Here is a 15,456-nt window from a genome sequence, read left to right as displayed (position 1 = left end):
AGTAGGCAAACACACGGCTTCTACCATGCCTGGGGCACTCATGAGTGAGGCTCCCAGCACTCACCCAGCCTGACACTCACTTACTACAGCCGACACTCACTCACTACAGTCAACACTCATTCACTACAGCCCAACACTCACCACAGCCCGACATTTACTACAGTCGACACTCACCACAGCCTGACACTCACTCACTACAGTCGACACTCACTCATTACAGACCAACACTCACCACAGCCCGACACTCACTTACCACAGCCTGACACTCACTCACCACAGCCCAACACTCACCACAGCCCAACACTCACCAGAGCCCGACACTCACCAGAGCCTGACACTCACTCACCAGAGCCCGACACTCACCAGAGCCCGACACTCACTCACCACAGCCCGACACTCACTCACCACAGCTGACACTCACTCACCACAGGACACTAAGCACAGCCCGACACTCACTCACCACAGCCTGACACTCACTCACCACAGCCCGACACTCACCACAGCCCGACATTCACTCACCACAGCCTGACACTCACCAGAGCCCGACACTCACTCACCACAGCCTGACACTCACTCACCACAGTCCGACACTCACTCACCACAGCCCAACACTCACTCACCACAGCCGACACTCACCACAGCCTGACACTCACTCACCACAGTCCGACACTCACCACAGCCTGACACTCACTCACCACAGCCTGACACTCACTCACCACAGCCCAACACTCACCAGAGCCCGACATTCACTCACCACAGCCCAACACTCACTCACCACAGCCGACATTCACCACAGCCCAACACACACTCACCACAGTCCGACACTCACCAGAGCCTGACACTCACCAGAGCCCGACACTCACTCACCAGAGCCCGACACTCACCACAGCCCAATACTCACTCACCACAGCCTGACACTCACTACAGCCTGAAACTCACTCACCACAGCCCGACACTCACTCACCACAGCCCGACACTCACTCACCACAGCCCAACACTCACCACAGCCCAACACTCACTCGCCAAGGCCAACACCACAGCCTGACACTCACTCACCACAGCCCGACACTCACCGCGGCATTCTGTTGGTTGTTGTTCACTCTGAGGGCGTCTATCACCTCCTTCTCGTCGAATCCCATCTCCATCAGGGAAATGACGGCCTAGAGGACAGCACAGCCGTTAGCTCGCTGGGGGCGGCAGGAGGCCGAGGAACCAGTGCCCTGCATGCAGAGAGGGGGCCCTGCTCCCCGGCACCCTAGCAGGGGGTGCTCCCAACAGCCCTGCGGACACTCTCCGTCCACGTTCTCTTTCCTCACAGCTCTACTGAAACAGATCTCGGTTTTCAGCATCCTAAAGCTGAAGAAGTGAAGAGTATGACTGTAGTTAGCAGAGCCAGGGGGTCAGTGCAGCTCCCAGGCTTGTCTTCAGGGAGTCACAGGTTGTGGGGAGAAGCCACAGGTTATGACAGGTAGAAATGCATCGCTTATGTGGACATGAGGCAGTCAGGTCAACTTCAGACCCTTTCAGGTTTGTCCCAGTGACTGTGTAGATAAGACTGTCTCAGCAGCCACTGCAGGTTTACCCCAGAGGGGCTTGTTACCCAAGAATAAGTGGCCTTAGAGAAAGGCCACGTCAGTAAATGCAATCTCAATGGAAACAAAAATGTCATTGTAATCCGTGAAAAAAGGTTTTATTCAGATTTTATCTTAGAAAAAAAATCCTAAAACTAATTTTTTAATTTTAATATTGAACAAAACTTAAGCTACAACTAAACATATACTAATTCGTTTTTGGGGAAGGACGTACATTTTTCTGGACACAATTCATGTAACAAGATAATATGTCCTTTACTCTGGAGATTTATAACACAATGTTAAAGGGGTCCGTTTTGAAAAAATATAAATAAATAAAATGAAGGCTTCATCAAAATTTCAAGGGCCTCTCCTAATCCCTGAAAGGTCAGATCTCACTCTCTTGAAGCCCCCAGAGTCCTCTCCATCTTTGTCAGTTTTCTGGCCACCATAAGGCCATTAAGTGGAGGGGTGCCGGCCCCACACAGCTCCCAGCACCACCCAGGCTGAATTCATGCAGCACCGCGCCCCACGGACCGTGCACGTCCGCAGCCAGTCTAGCTGGACTGCATTGTCAGATGCTTCCAAGAGAACCTGGCAGAAAAAGACTTGAGCTGGGGTGGAGCTCAGGAAGGATGCTGGCTGGAGCTAAACTGTGTGCATGATCAGCTCAAAAGTCCTGGCCAGGCGCACTGGCTCACGCTTGTAATCCCAGCACTTTGGGAGGCGGGGGCGGGAGGATCACCTGAGGTCAGGAGTTTGAGACCAGCCTGGCCAACATGGGGAAACCCCATCTCTACTAAAAATACAAAAATTAGCTGGGCGTGATGGCACACGCCTGTAATCCCAGCTACTCGGGAGGCTGAGGCAGGAGAATCGCTTGAGCCCGGGAAGTGGAGGTTGCAGGGAGCCGAGATCACACCATTATACTCCAGCCTGGGCAACACAGTGAGACTCCATCTCAAAAAAGAAAAAAACTCCGTATCTTCTATTTATGGTCCCTCCTGAGCCACATCCTAACTCCAGGAGCTCCAACAGTGAACTTTGGAAGAACCCACCGTACAATATTTTGGTATCAAAGTCACATAGAATAGCCTGGACTCTATTGAATTCAAGGACAGGATGCCCTTCTCACTAGCTTCAATAGGAAGCACTCTCCCTCATTTCTACCTCAGCCCAGGAAATGATGCCCCAGTACTCCTGAGGCAACACCTGGCAGCCCCCGCCCTCCCTCCCAGCCCATGGGGGCAAAGACTTGCTTGTGGGCAGCAATGGGAGAGAGGCCTTGCACTCACGGGCTGCAGGACCTCGGGCCCTGTCAGCTCTGCCCCCGGCCAGCAGGTATCCTGTCCACCACTGGAAAGGGAGGGGCAGCAGCAAATCTGTTTTGGCCTCAAGTCAGAGCTCTCCAATCCTTTCTCGGTAACGAAGCTAGTATCTCGATCCCTACTGGATACTTGCCTGATCTCAAGACTCATACAGAAACCGAAGGGTAGAAGGACTGATAGGCTGGCCCCTCAAGCCTTGACCACCTTGTAACCATTGTCATCAAAGACATTCTACGGAATATTCTGACACAGAGACATGACAGGAGGGAATGACAATGGGGAAGATCTTAGGAAAATGAGCACATTAAGATTGTTAAGAATGAGCATCTCTATTTAACAAAAAGGCTTAAGACGGCAAGAAAGAATATGACTAACAACCTCTAAGAGACCGTGTAGCACCACAACACAGGAGAGTGTAAAGTCCAGCCTCAGTGCACAAGGGACCCAGCTGGAGAGTGGCCGCTCCGCCCAACAGGCTTCCAGGATCAGATGTGAACTTGGCTCCCTAGGAGACAAGCACAACGAGACAAACTTTCTGCTAAACCTAGAAATGCTAGATAAAACTAAAACAAAAATGCTTTTAGGCTGGGCACAATGGCTCATGCCTGTAATTGCAGCACTTTGGGAGGCCAGGAGTTCAAGACCAGCCTGGGCAACACAAGGAGATCCCTATCAGTACAAAATTTTAGAAATTAAAAAATTAGCCCCGTTTGGTGGTGCGTGCCTGTAAGAGCTACTTAGGAGGCTGAAGTAGCATCATTTGAGCCCAGGAGGTCAAGGCTGCAGTAAGCCATGACTGTGCCACCACCCTCTAGCCTGGGTGACAGAGTGAAACTGTCTCAAAAAAGAGAGAAACTTTTAAATGCATAGCTAAACTCACAAGAAAGGGATATCCACAAGTGATAAAAACCAAGAAGGAAGAGACAGAAAACTAGCTCTACGAAAGGGTGTGCGCAGGGTCTAACGTCCACACACAGACAGAATGTGCGCCTTGGGCCCATGGGAGGTAGACAGTGGGAAATGAGACCCTTACTTAAAACGAGGACCCTGAGGCCGGGCGCGGTGGCTCAAGCCTGTAATCCCAGCACTTTGGGAGGCCGAGACGGGTGGATCACGAGGTCAGGAGATCGAGACCATCCTGAGCTACATGGTGAAACCCCGTCTCTACTAAAAAAAAAAAAATACAAAAACTAGCCGGGCGAGATGGCGGGCGCCTGTAGTCCCAGCTACTCAGGAGGCTGAGGCAGGAGAATGGCGTAAACCCGGGAGGCGGAGCTTGCAGTGAGCCGAGATCACGCCACTGCACTCCAGCCTCCAGCCTGGGCAACAGAGCTAGACTCCGTCTCCAAAAAAAAAAAAAAAAAAAAAACGAGGACCCTGAAAAGATGAGAAGATGGACTAGAAAAGCATTTGTCTCAATGGGATCTAACTAAACTGAAGAGCTTCTGCACAGCAAAAGAAATGACCATCAGAGTGAACAGACAACCTACAGAAGCGAACATTTTTACAATCTATCCACCTGACAAAGGGCTAATATCCATCATCTACATGGAACAAACACATTTATAAGAAAAAAACAACCCCATTAAAAACTGGGCAAAGGACATGATCAGACACTTCTCAAAAGACAGTTGGCTGGGCGTGGTGGCTTACTCCTGTAATCCCAGCACTTTGGGAGGCCGAGGCGGGCAGATCACTTGAGGTCAGGAGTTTGAGACCAGCCTGGCCAACGTGGTGAAACCCTGTCTCCACTAAAAACACAAAAATTAGCTGGGCGTGGTGGGTGTGTGCCTGTAGTCCCAGCTACTTAGGAGGCTGAGGCAGGAAGAATCCAGCCTGGGCAACAGAGCAAGGCTCAACATCACTGATCATTAGAGAAATGCAAATCAAAACCGCAATGAGATACCACCTCATGCCAACCAGAATGATGATTATTAAAAAGTCAAGAAACAACAGCTGCCGGTGAGGCTGTGGAGAAACAGGAACACTTTGACACTGTTGGTGGGAATGTAAATTAGTTTAACCACTGTGGAAGACGCGTGGTGATTCCTCAAAGACCTAGAAACAGAAATACCATCTGACCCCACAATTCCATTACTGGGTATATACCCAAAGGAATAATAGAACTCATTCTATTATAAAGACACGTGCACACATATGTTCACTGCAGCACTCTTCACAATAGCAAAGATACAGAATCAACCCAAATGCCCATGGATAAGAAAAGAAACTGGATAGGCTGGATAAAGAAAATATGGGACATACACACCATGGAATACTGTGCAGCCATAAAAAGGAACGAGATCACGTCCTTTGCAGGGTCACGGATAAAGCTGGAAGCCATTGTTCTCAGCAAACTAACACAGGAACAGAAAACCAAGCACCTTATGTTCTCACTCATGAGTGGGAGCTGAACAATGAGAACACATGGACACAGGGAGGGGAACACCACATACTGGGGCCTGCTGGGGACCCGGGGAAGGGAGGGCATCAGGATAAATAGCTAATGTATGCTGGGCTTAATACCTAGGTGATAGGTTGACACGTGCAGCAAACCACCATGGCACATATTTACCTTTGGAACAAACCTGCACATCCTGCATATGTATCCCAGAACTTTAAATTAAATTAAATTGCAAAAGAAACAAAGAAAAGCGTTTGTCTCCATGGGATCCTGTGCAGGGAAGACCTGAGCTGTGAAGCTGGGGGTTACACTGCAGGACATCAGGGGCAGGGGCCCCACTCATCACCGGCAGAAGCAAACTCAGAATCACCCCAGGTGAATGTCTAGAGCCTGACCACAGGGAACTCCATGGAAGACACGAGCCCCGCAGATGAGGCCACAGCACAATGTCACACACCCCAGGGAAACGACCAACGCCACACGTGAGATGAGAGGATGCAGAAAGAAGCCCTGACAGAGCAGATCTGCCGTCCGAGCATGTCGGAGTAGACAGAAACCTCCAAGGAGGAAGTAAGACCCAAATCAAAGAACAGGAGAGAGAAGGAAGAACGGGGAGATGAGGTGCAGGGGAGATGAGATGCGGGCGAGAAAGGTCCACACACACAGGCGCAGGGACCCTGCAGCCCTGCAGACCGCGCCATGGAGGCGGTTGGCCAGCCTGAGCGGCCCCTCGCTCACAGACACCCACCACAGCAGATGACCCTCCCGGTCTCCAAGCAGGACCCCCACCCCACAGAGACGCTGCCGAATAGGGGTGGCTTGTGGACATGAGTGGTCAGCAGGAACTGTAAAATGTCGTTTTTCAAAAGGTGATGAATGTGGCAACAGAGAGGAAACTGGGGTGCCTGGATTCAAGCCAGGATAACTTATAGGGGTGCTCAGAAACTCGGGCCATGGTCCCCAGGCTCGCCACTTCCCAGGCCCGCCTATAAACCCCTTCCCCAGCTTCTCTCTCTCCTGGGACAAGAGCCAGCTCAGCCCAAGGTCAGCCACACAGCCCAGCTTCCTTTCCATGGCGCCACCTCAAGGGAAGACACGGCGGCTCTGCCTGGCGACAGGTCTAGTAACACATACCCGAGCATCAGCCCGAAACTCCCTTTTCCTCCGGATCTTCTTGAAGATTTCCGTGAGCTCATCTCTGGCCTCCTCGTCGGTGGTGCTGACTCCTGCGGCAGCCTCAGGGGCGGCTGCCGCGGCCCCCTCAGCCCCTGGGGGCGCTTGGCCTGGAAGAGGCGTGTCTATGGTGGGGTCTTCCGCATGTTCAATGAGCCACTCCATGGCCTGAGGCACCGACATGCTGCAAGGCAAGAGACTCTTTCCAACACCCCTAGGCTAAAGGACCGGGGCCTTCGCCTCCTGTCCATTCCCAAGAGCCTCTGCTACGGTAGTGACTTCTCCAGCATCAGCTGGTGGCCCTTATAATGAGAACCTGAATGAACACAGGTGCCACTGAAGCTCGGGTCCTTGCCTCAGACTACCTTGAGACCCTGGGCAGAAACAGAAGCCCATCTAAGAGAGGCAAGCGGACCCGGAGGTCTCTGCTGGGAGCTTAGGTATGGAGCGCCCCCGGCTGCCCCTGGATCTCGGATTATTCGTTTTAGATCTGAACACAGAAGCACAAAGAGTGACTCACACGGAAATCCTGAGAAGACTGTTAGAGGCCGTGTCCCTGCTACGAACGGGCTTCACCTTGAGTTCTCATACAACGGCCCAAAGAGAATTGATACAACGACTGTTCTGTCACATTCACCCCAAAAACACTTTGCAGGCACATATTTAAGGTACCTCTTCAAAACCCCACGTTAGAAAAGATTCAGTCAAACAAAGAGTTTAGGGTAGGAGGACGTCACCCATGGTGGGAGCCCCACAAGACCAGGTCCCACGTGTCTCCAGCAGGGAAGGAGGTGGCCCCACGCACTGGTTCAGCTGAAGGGCCTTGGTGGCTCTGTTCTCCGGAAAGCCCATCTCCGTGAGCTGCCGCAGGGCGGCCTCGTCCACGCGCTCATCCTCGTCCTCGTCCAGCATCGCTGCGGGGAGACGACAGGGCCATGAAGGCTCCAGCCTCAGACCCAGGGGCCTTATCTGAGCACAAACATTTGCAGGAATTATCTGTCCGAGCTCTGCCTGCCCGCCCTCAGGCATATCAGCAGGAGCTGCCGGTGAGGCAGGCCCCAGGCCCTCAAAAAGCGCTTCCATAAAGCACTGAGGTTCTGGTCGTGCGTGCGTGGAGCTGCAGATGCTCCCCAAGGCAGGCAGTGACCCACGCCTGGAATGCAGCATCAGGGTTGACTCATACCATTCGCCTTCTTAAACAATTCCACCGCATCTGGGTTCAGTGCTAACAGCTTCTGCGCCACCTCGATGAGAGACACCAGGATCTTCCGGAGTTCTGTCTGGAACTGCAGCGAAAAAAAAGGAGGTCAATTCTCTAATGTCCAGCAACCCTACTCGGACCTATGACTTGCTCCCATCCTGGAACTCCGATCCTCAGAGTCGAGATGACACTGCTTTCCTGCAAGACAGCAGGATCAACTGAGGGCAAGGCAGGGGACTGGCAGGGCCAAGGGCCTCCCTGAAGGTGGGACTGAAGCCAGTGGAAAGGGACACGAACGCCTGGTGACAGTCGCTCAGTGCTGGCCTGATACTCAGCCTGTGCCCAGTGAGGAAACCGTCAGTTCAGCCAGCGTGGGTGGGGGCAAGCTGAAGACCCTCTCTGGCTTCACTGAAGAAAACAGAATCACCTGAGGCTCCACGCCCACGAGTCTGCCGGCCCCCGGTGGAGGCATGCCTGCCACACAGCAGTGGCCATCATTGTCCTCCCCAGGCAGGACAAGCTGTGGGGCGGAACAGAGACGCCCTCCAGAACAGCTCCTGGCTACAGGGCCTAGAGGTCAGGTGTCAGCTGCCCCTTCTCTCACAGGAGTGTGAGCCTTGGTGTGGATACCACACTAGAGAAACACCTCTGAGCTGGACACACACAGGATGGGAGACACACATGCTGGCTGCTGGGGAAAAGTCACCATGCCCTGGTCAGCAGAGAACTCTCTGGAAGAGACTCCAAGAGGTTCATTCCTAAAATGAAACAGGGTTTATGGCAGCGTTCTTAGGTCGGACTGGCATCGGATGAAGTTGGAAGCCAGCCATCCTCCCACCGCGGCACAGCACGTGCCCCCTGCTGGGGCGTCGACGTGAGCACTGCGAACACTTTTCTTTTTTTTTTCTTTTTGAGATGGAGTCTGGCTCTGTCGCCCAGGCTGGAGTGCAGTGGCCGGATCTCAGCTTACTGCAAGCTCCATCTCCCGGGTTTAACTGAGAACGTTCTCATCCAAAATAACTCACGGGTTCAGATTTTTTTTTTTTTCCTTGAGACAGAGTTTCGCTCTTGCTACCCAGGTTGGAGTACAATGATGCGATCTCAGCTCACTGCAACTTGGCTGCCTCCCAGGTTTAAGCGATTTTCCCGTCTCAGCCTCCTGAATAGCTGGGATTACAGGTGCCCACCACTATGTCTGGCTAATTTTTGGTATTTTTAGCAGAGACAGGGTTTCACCATGTTGGCCAGGCTGGTCTCGAACTTCTGACCTCAGGTGATCCACCCACTTTGGGTTCAGAATTCTATCTAAACATTTTTGCCAAACTCAGGGCCGGACTGACGTTTTCCCAGGGTATCTATCTTTCCAGTCCTGCCTTCAGATGGCTTTCCAACTCTCACTTGGAAATAATTTTTGATTTACAGAAAAAAAGCAAAATAGTGCAGTCCTATAGACCCCCTCACTGACTTCCCCAAATACTCCTAGAGAATCTCCTCTTGCTGCCCCGTTCTGGGGGAACCCCCCACTGCAATCCCCCACGCGGGGACCCCACACTCCCGCCGCTGCTCTGGGCCGACACTTACATCTCTCATGTTGGTCTGGACCGCAGCCCGGTCCATGTTGTAGGAGGGCAGGTTGGCGGTGGCCCGGAGTATGGCCTCTTTATCTGGTGCTTTCTGGTCTTGTTTTTTCTACACAGAAAAGTCATCAGAAAGTCAGACATGAATGTAACAGCACCAAAAAGCAAGATGATGAAAACTGAATCAGCAGAGCTCTGCCCAGGAAAGACTCCGTCTCCTTTAGGAGCCAGAGGTGTAAACTCCTTGATGAGCTGGGGGAGCCTGGAGAGTTCTGGGCAAGGCCCAGGGACAGCAGACGTGTCCTCAGTGTCTGCTCTGCCGTAAATGAGAGTGAAGCGGTAGGTGAGGGGCAGAGCAGGAGCAAGAGTCACAGAACAACCACCACACGGGGGCTGTGGCAGGGCTGGGGCAAGGGAGGCGACTCCAGAAGAACCACCCAGGCTGCAGCTGAGCCCTGAGGCCAAAATCACGAACTCATCTCTGCTTCTTCTGGAAGCTCCTGACGGGCAGTTATGGCAGTAGAAACTCACGAGAACAAAAGTGATGGGAGAGGAACAGAAACGGAAGAGTGACAGCACATTCTCAGAAGACAGCAGAGGATGAGGATGGAGGGATCAGCGGAGCTACGAAGGCTCAGGCCAAGAGCAGAGCATGGACGCAAGACCCTTCCAGCCTCCCAGAACTGCATCAGTGGCAGGGGACGGGGAGTGAGCCTCAGGAGCTAGGACTCCATCCTCCCCCGCCCTGCCCTGCGCTCCCCTGCCATCCAGTCCTGCCGGCAACTCCCAGAGAGCTGGGCTTGAGACCCCGGGCCAGAAGCCCTCGGCTCATGAGAGGGAAAGCGGCACCCCCAGCACCCTCGACAGGGAGACCCAGCAGCAGGGGAGCAGGGCAGACACAGCCATGAGGTGGGAAGGGGCAAAATGGCAGGGTCTGTACCCAAAGGGCAGTGCCCCAGGCAGCCACCCAGTCCCAAAGCACTGCTAACAAGATCCAGGGCCTCTGGAAGGTGGCATTCTGCCACAGACAGCCGGCCAGACGTTTGAGGAAAGCTTCCAGCACAAAAGACAAAAACCCAAATAAAAATAGGAACAGGCTGGGCGCAGCGGTGCACACCTATAGTCCCAGCACTTTGGGAGGCCGAGGTGGGTGGATTACTTGAGGTCAGGAGTTCGAGACCAGCATGGCCAACATGGTGAAACCCCATGTCTAATAAAAATACAAAAATAAGCCGGGTGTGCTGGTGCACGCCTGTAATCCCAGCTACCCGGGAGGCTGAGGCAGGAGAATCGCTTGAACCTGGGAGGTGAGCTGAGATCACACCACTGCACTCAAGCCTGGGTGAGTGACAGCGAGACTCTGAAAACAAAATAAAAGGAACAACAGAAAGCAGCACAAAGTGAGGAGCCAGCAGGGAAGAGGACAGTGTTTATGAGCCAGGACACACGGCCTGCGGAAGAACACACCAGAATGCTAGAAGACAACTGAGGAGGAGAACCGGCTTAGGAATTTTGGTTTTTTTTTTTTTTTTTTTGGTTTTTTTTTTTTGAGACGGAGTCTCGCTCTGTTGCCCAGGCTGGAGTGCAGTGGCCGGATCTCAGCTCACTGCAAGCTCCGCCTCCCGGGTTTACGCCATTCTCCTGCCTCAGCCTCCCGAGTAGCTGGGACTACAGGCGCCCGCCACCTCGCCCGGCTAGTTTTCTGTATTTTTTTTTTAGTAGAGACGGGGTTTCACCGTGTTAGCCAGGATGGTCTCGATCTCCTGACCTCGTGATCCGCCCGTCTCGGCCTCCCAAAGTGCTGGGATTACAGGCCTGAGCCACCGCACCCGGCCACCGGCTTAGGAATTTAAATACGTTACAGCCAGATCAAAAAGGCTAAGAATGCTTCTTTAGAAGATAAAGCAAGGAATCCCTCAGAAAACAGGCCTACCGGCCAACTCATAAGGGTTACAGAAAGAGAAAAGAAAACAAGATCAAAAAACCAATTCAGGACATTTTCCAGGACAAAATTCCCAGAACTCAAACATCTGAATTTCCAGAGTCAATGGGCCAGGCACAGCGAAGAGAAAAAGACCCGCAGCAGAGACACCGTGGAACATCCCAGAACGCTAAAGCACACCAGATGGCAGAAGGTTCTAGAAGGAGCAGAGGAAGGGGCGGCCTCGGCTGGTGCAGGGAGGAGCGGCTCAGAGCTGCCTTGTGTGCTGCACACGGCGGTGCCCCCTCCGCAGCTCCTGCGCTGGACTGCGAGGCCTCAAGACGGTTTCCCCTCACGGGCGCTAGAGGAAGTCAGGCTCCACCAGACCAACGGACAGGTCGAGAAGAACAAGACACCTGGTCCTGCGGCAGGCAGAACTCGAGGATGGCGGCACGCTCCCCGTGCCTGGCAGTTGCCCGTGCGTGGTGGCAGAGCATGAGCAGGAGGACACATTCCACTCTGGGTCAGGTCACATCACGCGGCACAGCCGACTCTGGGGAAAGAGCATGATCCTTGGTGGGCCTCACCTAATCAGGCAGGTCCTTAAAAGGGATGGGTCTCTTTCTGGAAAGAGAGATTCAACACTTCAGAAATCCCGCTGCTGGCTCTGGAGGAGGAGGGGGCTGTGTGGGTAGGAATGCGGGCCACGCCCAGGCCCTGAGAGCAGCCCCCAGCTGGCAACCAGCAAGCAAACGGGTCGGAACTGGACTCTGCCAACCGCCGGAAGACCTTGGCAGCAGAATCTTCCCCAGCCTCGGAAAGGACGGCAGCTTTTCAGCACCCTGAACACAGCCCTTCCGCACTCTCATTTCAGCTCGAGACCCTGAGCACAGAAACCAGCTGAACTCACCCAGCCAGACTTCTGCCCTACAGAACTGCAAGCTACAAGCCGAGTGCCGTTTTAAGCGGCTACGTGCGTGGCGATTTGTTGGGTGGCAACGGAAAACTCGCATAGACTTAGCAAACTCTACCATAGGAGAGAGGCAGGAAAGCCAGGCTGTGCAGCAGGTCTGGAAGGCAGTGACTCAGACAGATGCGCAGGCCAGAGGGATCTGGAGGGACAGCCCCAGGAGAAAGGGAACGCCCCGGCGACCTAACATCTGTGACCATGTTTCCAGAAGCTTTATCAGCTCTGTGGAAGAGCATGAAAAAATCAGCGATAAGCCTATAAGAAACTCAACAAGCAAATGAAAGGAAGAGGCAAGTATTAATTCCAGGAAAAACAAAGTTGTGTGAGAAGGATGGATAATCTTAATCTATTTTGCTCACAGCTGAAAACTACACTTCAATTGTAATAGTAATGAAAACCCTGAGATCTTCAACCAGCATTATGATCTAACCCTCAAGGGAGGAGAGAGGGCGGCACTACAGCTTCTCCATTAAGAAGTCAATAGAGACTAAAGTTGGTCATTCAAGGAATAATAATATACACATATTATTTAGAAATTAGGAAGAAAATTGTTAAAGATAACAAGAGTTGGCCGGGCACGGTGGCTCACGCCTGTAATCTCAGCACTTTGGGAGGCCGAGGCGGGCGGACCATGAGGTCAGGAGATCAAGACCATCCTGGCGAACACAGTGAAACACCGTCTCTACTAAAAACACAAAAAAATTAGCCGGGCGTGGTGGTGGGCACCTGTAGTCCCAGCTTCTTGGGAGGCTGAGGCAAGAGAATCACTTGAATCTGGGAGGTAGTGGTTGCAGTGAGCGGAGATTGCGCCACTGCACTCCAGCCTGAGAGACAGAGCGAGACACCGTCTCAAAAAAAAAAAAAAAAAAAAAACAAGAGTTATGAGTGGTTGGGCCAGGCGTGGTGGCTTACGCCTGTAATCCCAACACTTTGGGAGGCCAAGGTGGAACAGACCACCTGAGCCCAGGAGTTCAAGACCAGCCTGGGCAACATGGCGAGACCCTATGTCTAAAAAAAAAATACAAAAATTAGTGAAGTGTGGTGGCACACACCTATAGTCCCAGTTGCTTTACTCCTGGGGCTGAGAGAGAAGGATCACTTAAGCTCAGGAGGTAGAGGTTGCAGTGAGGTGAGATCATACCACACTCCAGCCTGATGTGCACTGCCTGGCTTGTGCCAACATGCCCAGCTAATTTTTTATGTTTTTTGTAGAGACAGGGTTTCATCATGCTGCCCAGGCTGGTCTCAAATTCCTGGGCTCAAGTGATCCTCCCACCTCAGCCTCCCAAAGTGCTGTGACTACAGGCATGGGCCACTGCACCCAGCCAAGACTACTAATTTTTATTAAAAGATTTGTAGTATTATTTGACCTTTTAAAAACATACGTCACTTTGACTTAAAAATTAATTCATAAATACAAAAATTAGCTGGGTATGGTGGCACACACCTGTGGTCCCAGCTACTCGGGAGGCTGAGGCAGGAGGACTGCTTAAGCCCAGGTCAAGGTTGCAGTGAATTATGATTGTACCACTGCACTGTGGCCTGGGCAACAGAGTGAGATCCTGTCTCTGAAACAAAAACAAAAACTAAATTAAAAATTAATTTAGGCCAGGCGCGATGACTCATGCCTGTAATCCTAGCCCTTTGGGAAGCCGAGGCAGGTGGATCACCTGAGATCAGGAGTTCGAGAGTAGCCTGGCCAACATGGTGAAACCCCGTTTCTTGTAAAAATACAAAAAATTAGCCGGGCGTGGTGGCATGCACCTGTAATTCCAGCTACTCAGGAGGTTGAGGCAGGAGAATCATTTGAACCTGGAGGACGGAGGTTGCAGTGAGCTGAGATCGCGCCACTGCACTTTAGCTTGGGTAACAAGAGTGAAACTCTGTCTCAAAAATAATAATAATTAATTAATTCATAAAAATAGGAATTGACATCTTACAATGTTTCAGTTTGCAAATATTTGAAGAGAAAAGGTAAGTTCCTCAAGTTAGCTCCAAGCTACCCATCCAAGGGGCTGTGGGGCAATGGCTATACGGTCAGACCCATCTGTTTATATTAGTTACGGGCCTGTAAGTCTGAACATCAACAGTCAAACTGTAATCTGAGAACTGTGAATGCTGCCTGCAGCAGTTCCCAGAAACAGGCCTGACTCAGGGACAGGCGGAGGCAGGCCCAGATCTGTCCATTGCAGATGGGTGGGGCGGCAGCCTGTGTGTCACTCACGTGTGGCTAGGTGTGGCTGAAGATAAGGAGGGGACCCAAGCCCAGGGCGCTCTTCCTGGGGACCTATGGTCCCAGAGAAACCCAAAAATAGCTTCTGCACTCCCAGGCACGGGCCTAGCCCAAAAGAGTTTGGCCCGCTGCTTCTCTGCAGTAAATACTCTCCTTAGCCTCTCAAAGCATGAGTAAGAAACTCTACCCTTGAGATGAGTAATGCAAAGACAGCAGGGGAAAGTGGCTGCCCTTCTCGCCAGCAGGCTCCACGCTCGGCACGGGCTCGGGCCCTGCTGTGGGGTAGGACATGCCACTTGCAGAACGCATCTTCCTCTGCTCAGTGAGCTTTCCAAAGTGTGAGCTTCTGGAGCAGCCAGCAAACACCACACTGCACGGTTCTCCTTAGGTACAACGCGTGAGTGGACAGCGCAGACCATGAGTCAATAACGTGTGTGTGAATGTACACACCAAGGACAACCAGTTCTGTTTTGCAAGAAACAGACAAGACAGGCAGAACTCCGCCCCTCTCAGCATGAAGAGTGTAGGCTGAGTATCCCCCACCTGAAATGCCTGGGACCAGAACTGATTCGGATTTTGGTTTTTTTCAGATTTGGGAATATTTGCATTCCAAATAATAAACTCAAAAAGCACCAACGAGCACTTCCATTAAGTGTCATTTCGGCATTCAAAAAGTTTCAGACTGCGGTGCACGTGGATTTTTGGATGGGGGTGCTGAGCCTGTGCGGTGTGAGGCGAAGCTTGCACGAGTGCTCCCTCGCCAGCCACTCTCTGCATGCGCAGCCCTTATTCTGTGTGGTGGCTGGTTACCAACTTTCCTCTGTTTTTCTGCTTCTGAAGAGGAGGGAACGGGAGCACACACAGGTGAAGGCGGACAGCAGCACGGGAGCGAACTGTCACGCAGGATGTGCCCCTACTCTCCTCTCTGTCTCAAAAAACTCAGAGGCAGGTTTTCTGGGCTGGTCCCGTGGGCAGGGACCAGACTGACATGGATTAAACAAGCTCTTCCAGGAGAGAGAACCCCTTATAACCACATCTACTGTAAATGGCAAATGTGTGGGTTGGTGAACAACTAGTA

General features: G+C 52.3%; 1 protein-coding gene across 1 annotated transcript in view; it reads right to left on the bottom strand.

Annotated features, from left to right (window-relative positions):
- Nucleotides 1-15,456, bottom strand: part of UBAC1 (UBA domain containing 1) — a 56,144-nt gene that overhangs the window by 7,841 nt on the left and 32,847 nt on the right. Inside the window, exons 5-9 of the mRNA XM_011957415.1 lie at nucleotides 9,259-9,366; nucleotides 7,660-7,762; nucleotides 7,282-7,390; nucleotides 6,438-6,660; nucleotides 1,074-1,160 (exon numbers count right to left, since the gene is read on the bottom strand). Coding sequence (XP_011812805.1) covers nucleotides 1,074-1,160; nucleotides 6,438-6,660; nucleotides 7,282-7,390; nucleotides 7,660-7,762; nucleotides 9,259-9,366 — 630 coding nt within the window. The remainder of the gene's footprint in view (nucleotides 1-1,073; nucleotides 1,161-6,437; nucleotides 6,661-7,281; nucleotides 7,391-7,659; nucleotides 7,763-9,258; nucleotides 9,367-15,456) is intronic.

This window comes from Colobus angolensis, unplaced genomic scaffold (genome assembly GCF_000951035.1).
Source record: "Colobus angolensis palliatus isolate OR3802 unplaced genomic scaffold, Cang.pa_1.0 Scaffold44, whole genome shotgun sequence".
Lineage (NCBI taxonomy): Eukaryota > Metazoa > Chordata > Mammalia > Primates > Cercopithecidae > Colobus > Colobus angolensis.
This window is presented reverse-complemented; position numbering and strand designations above follow the sequence as displayed.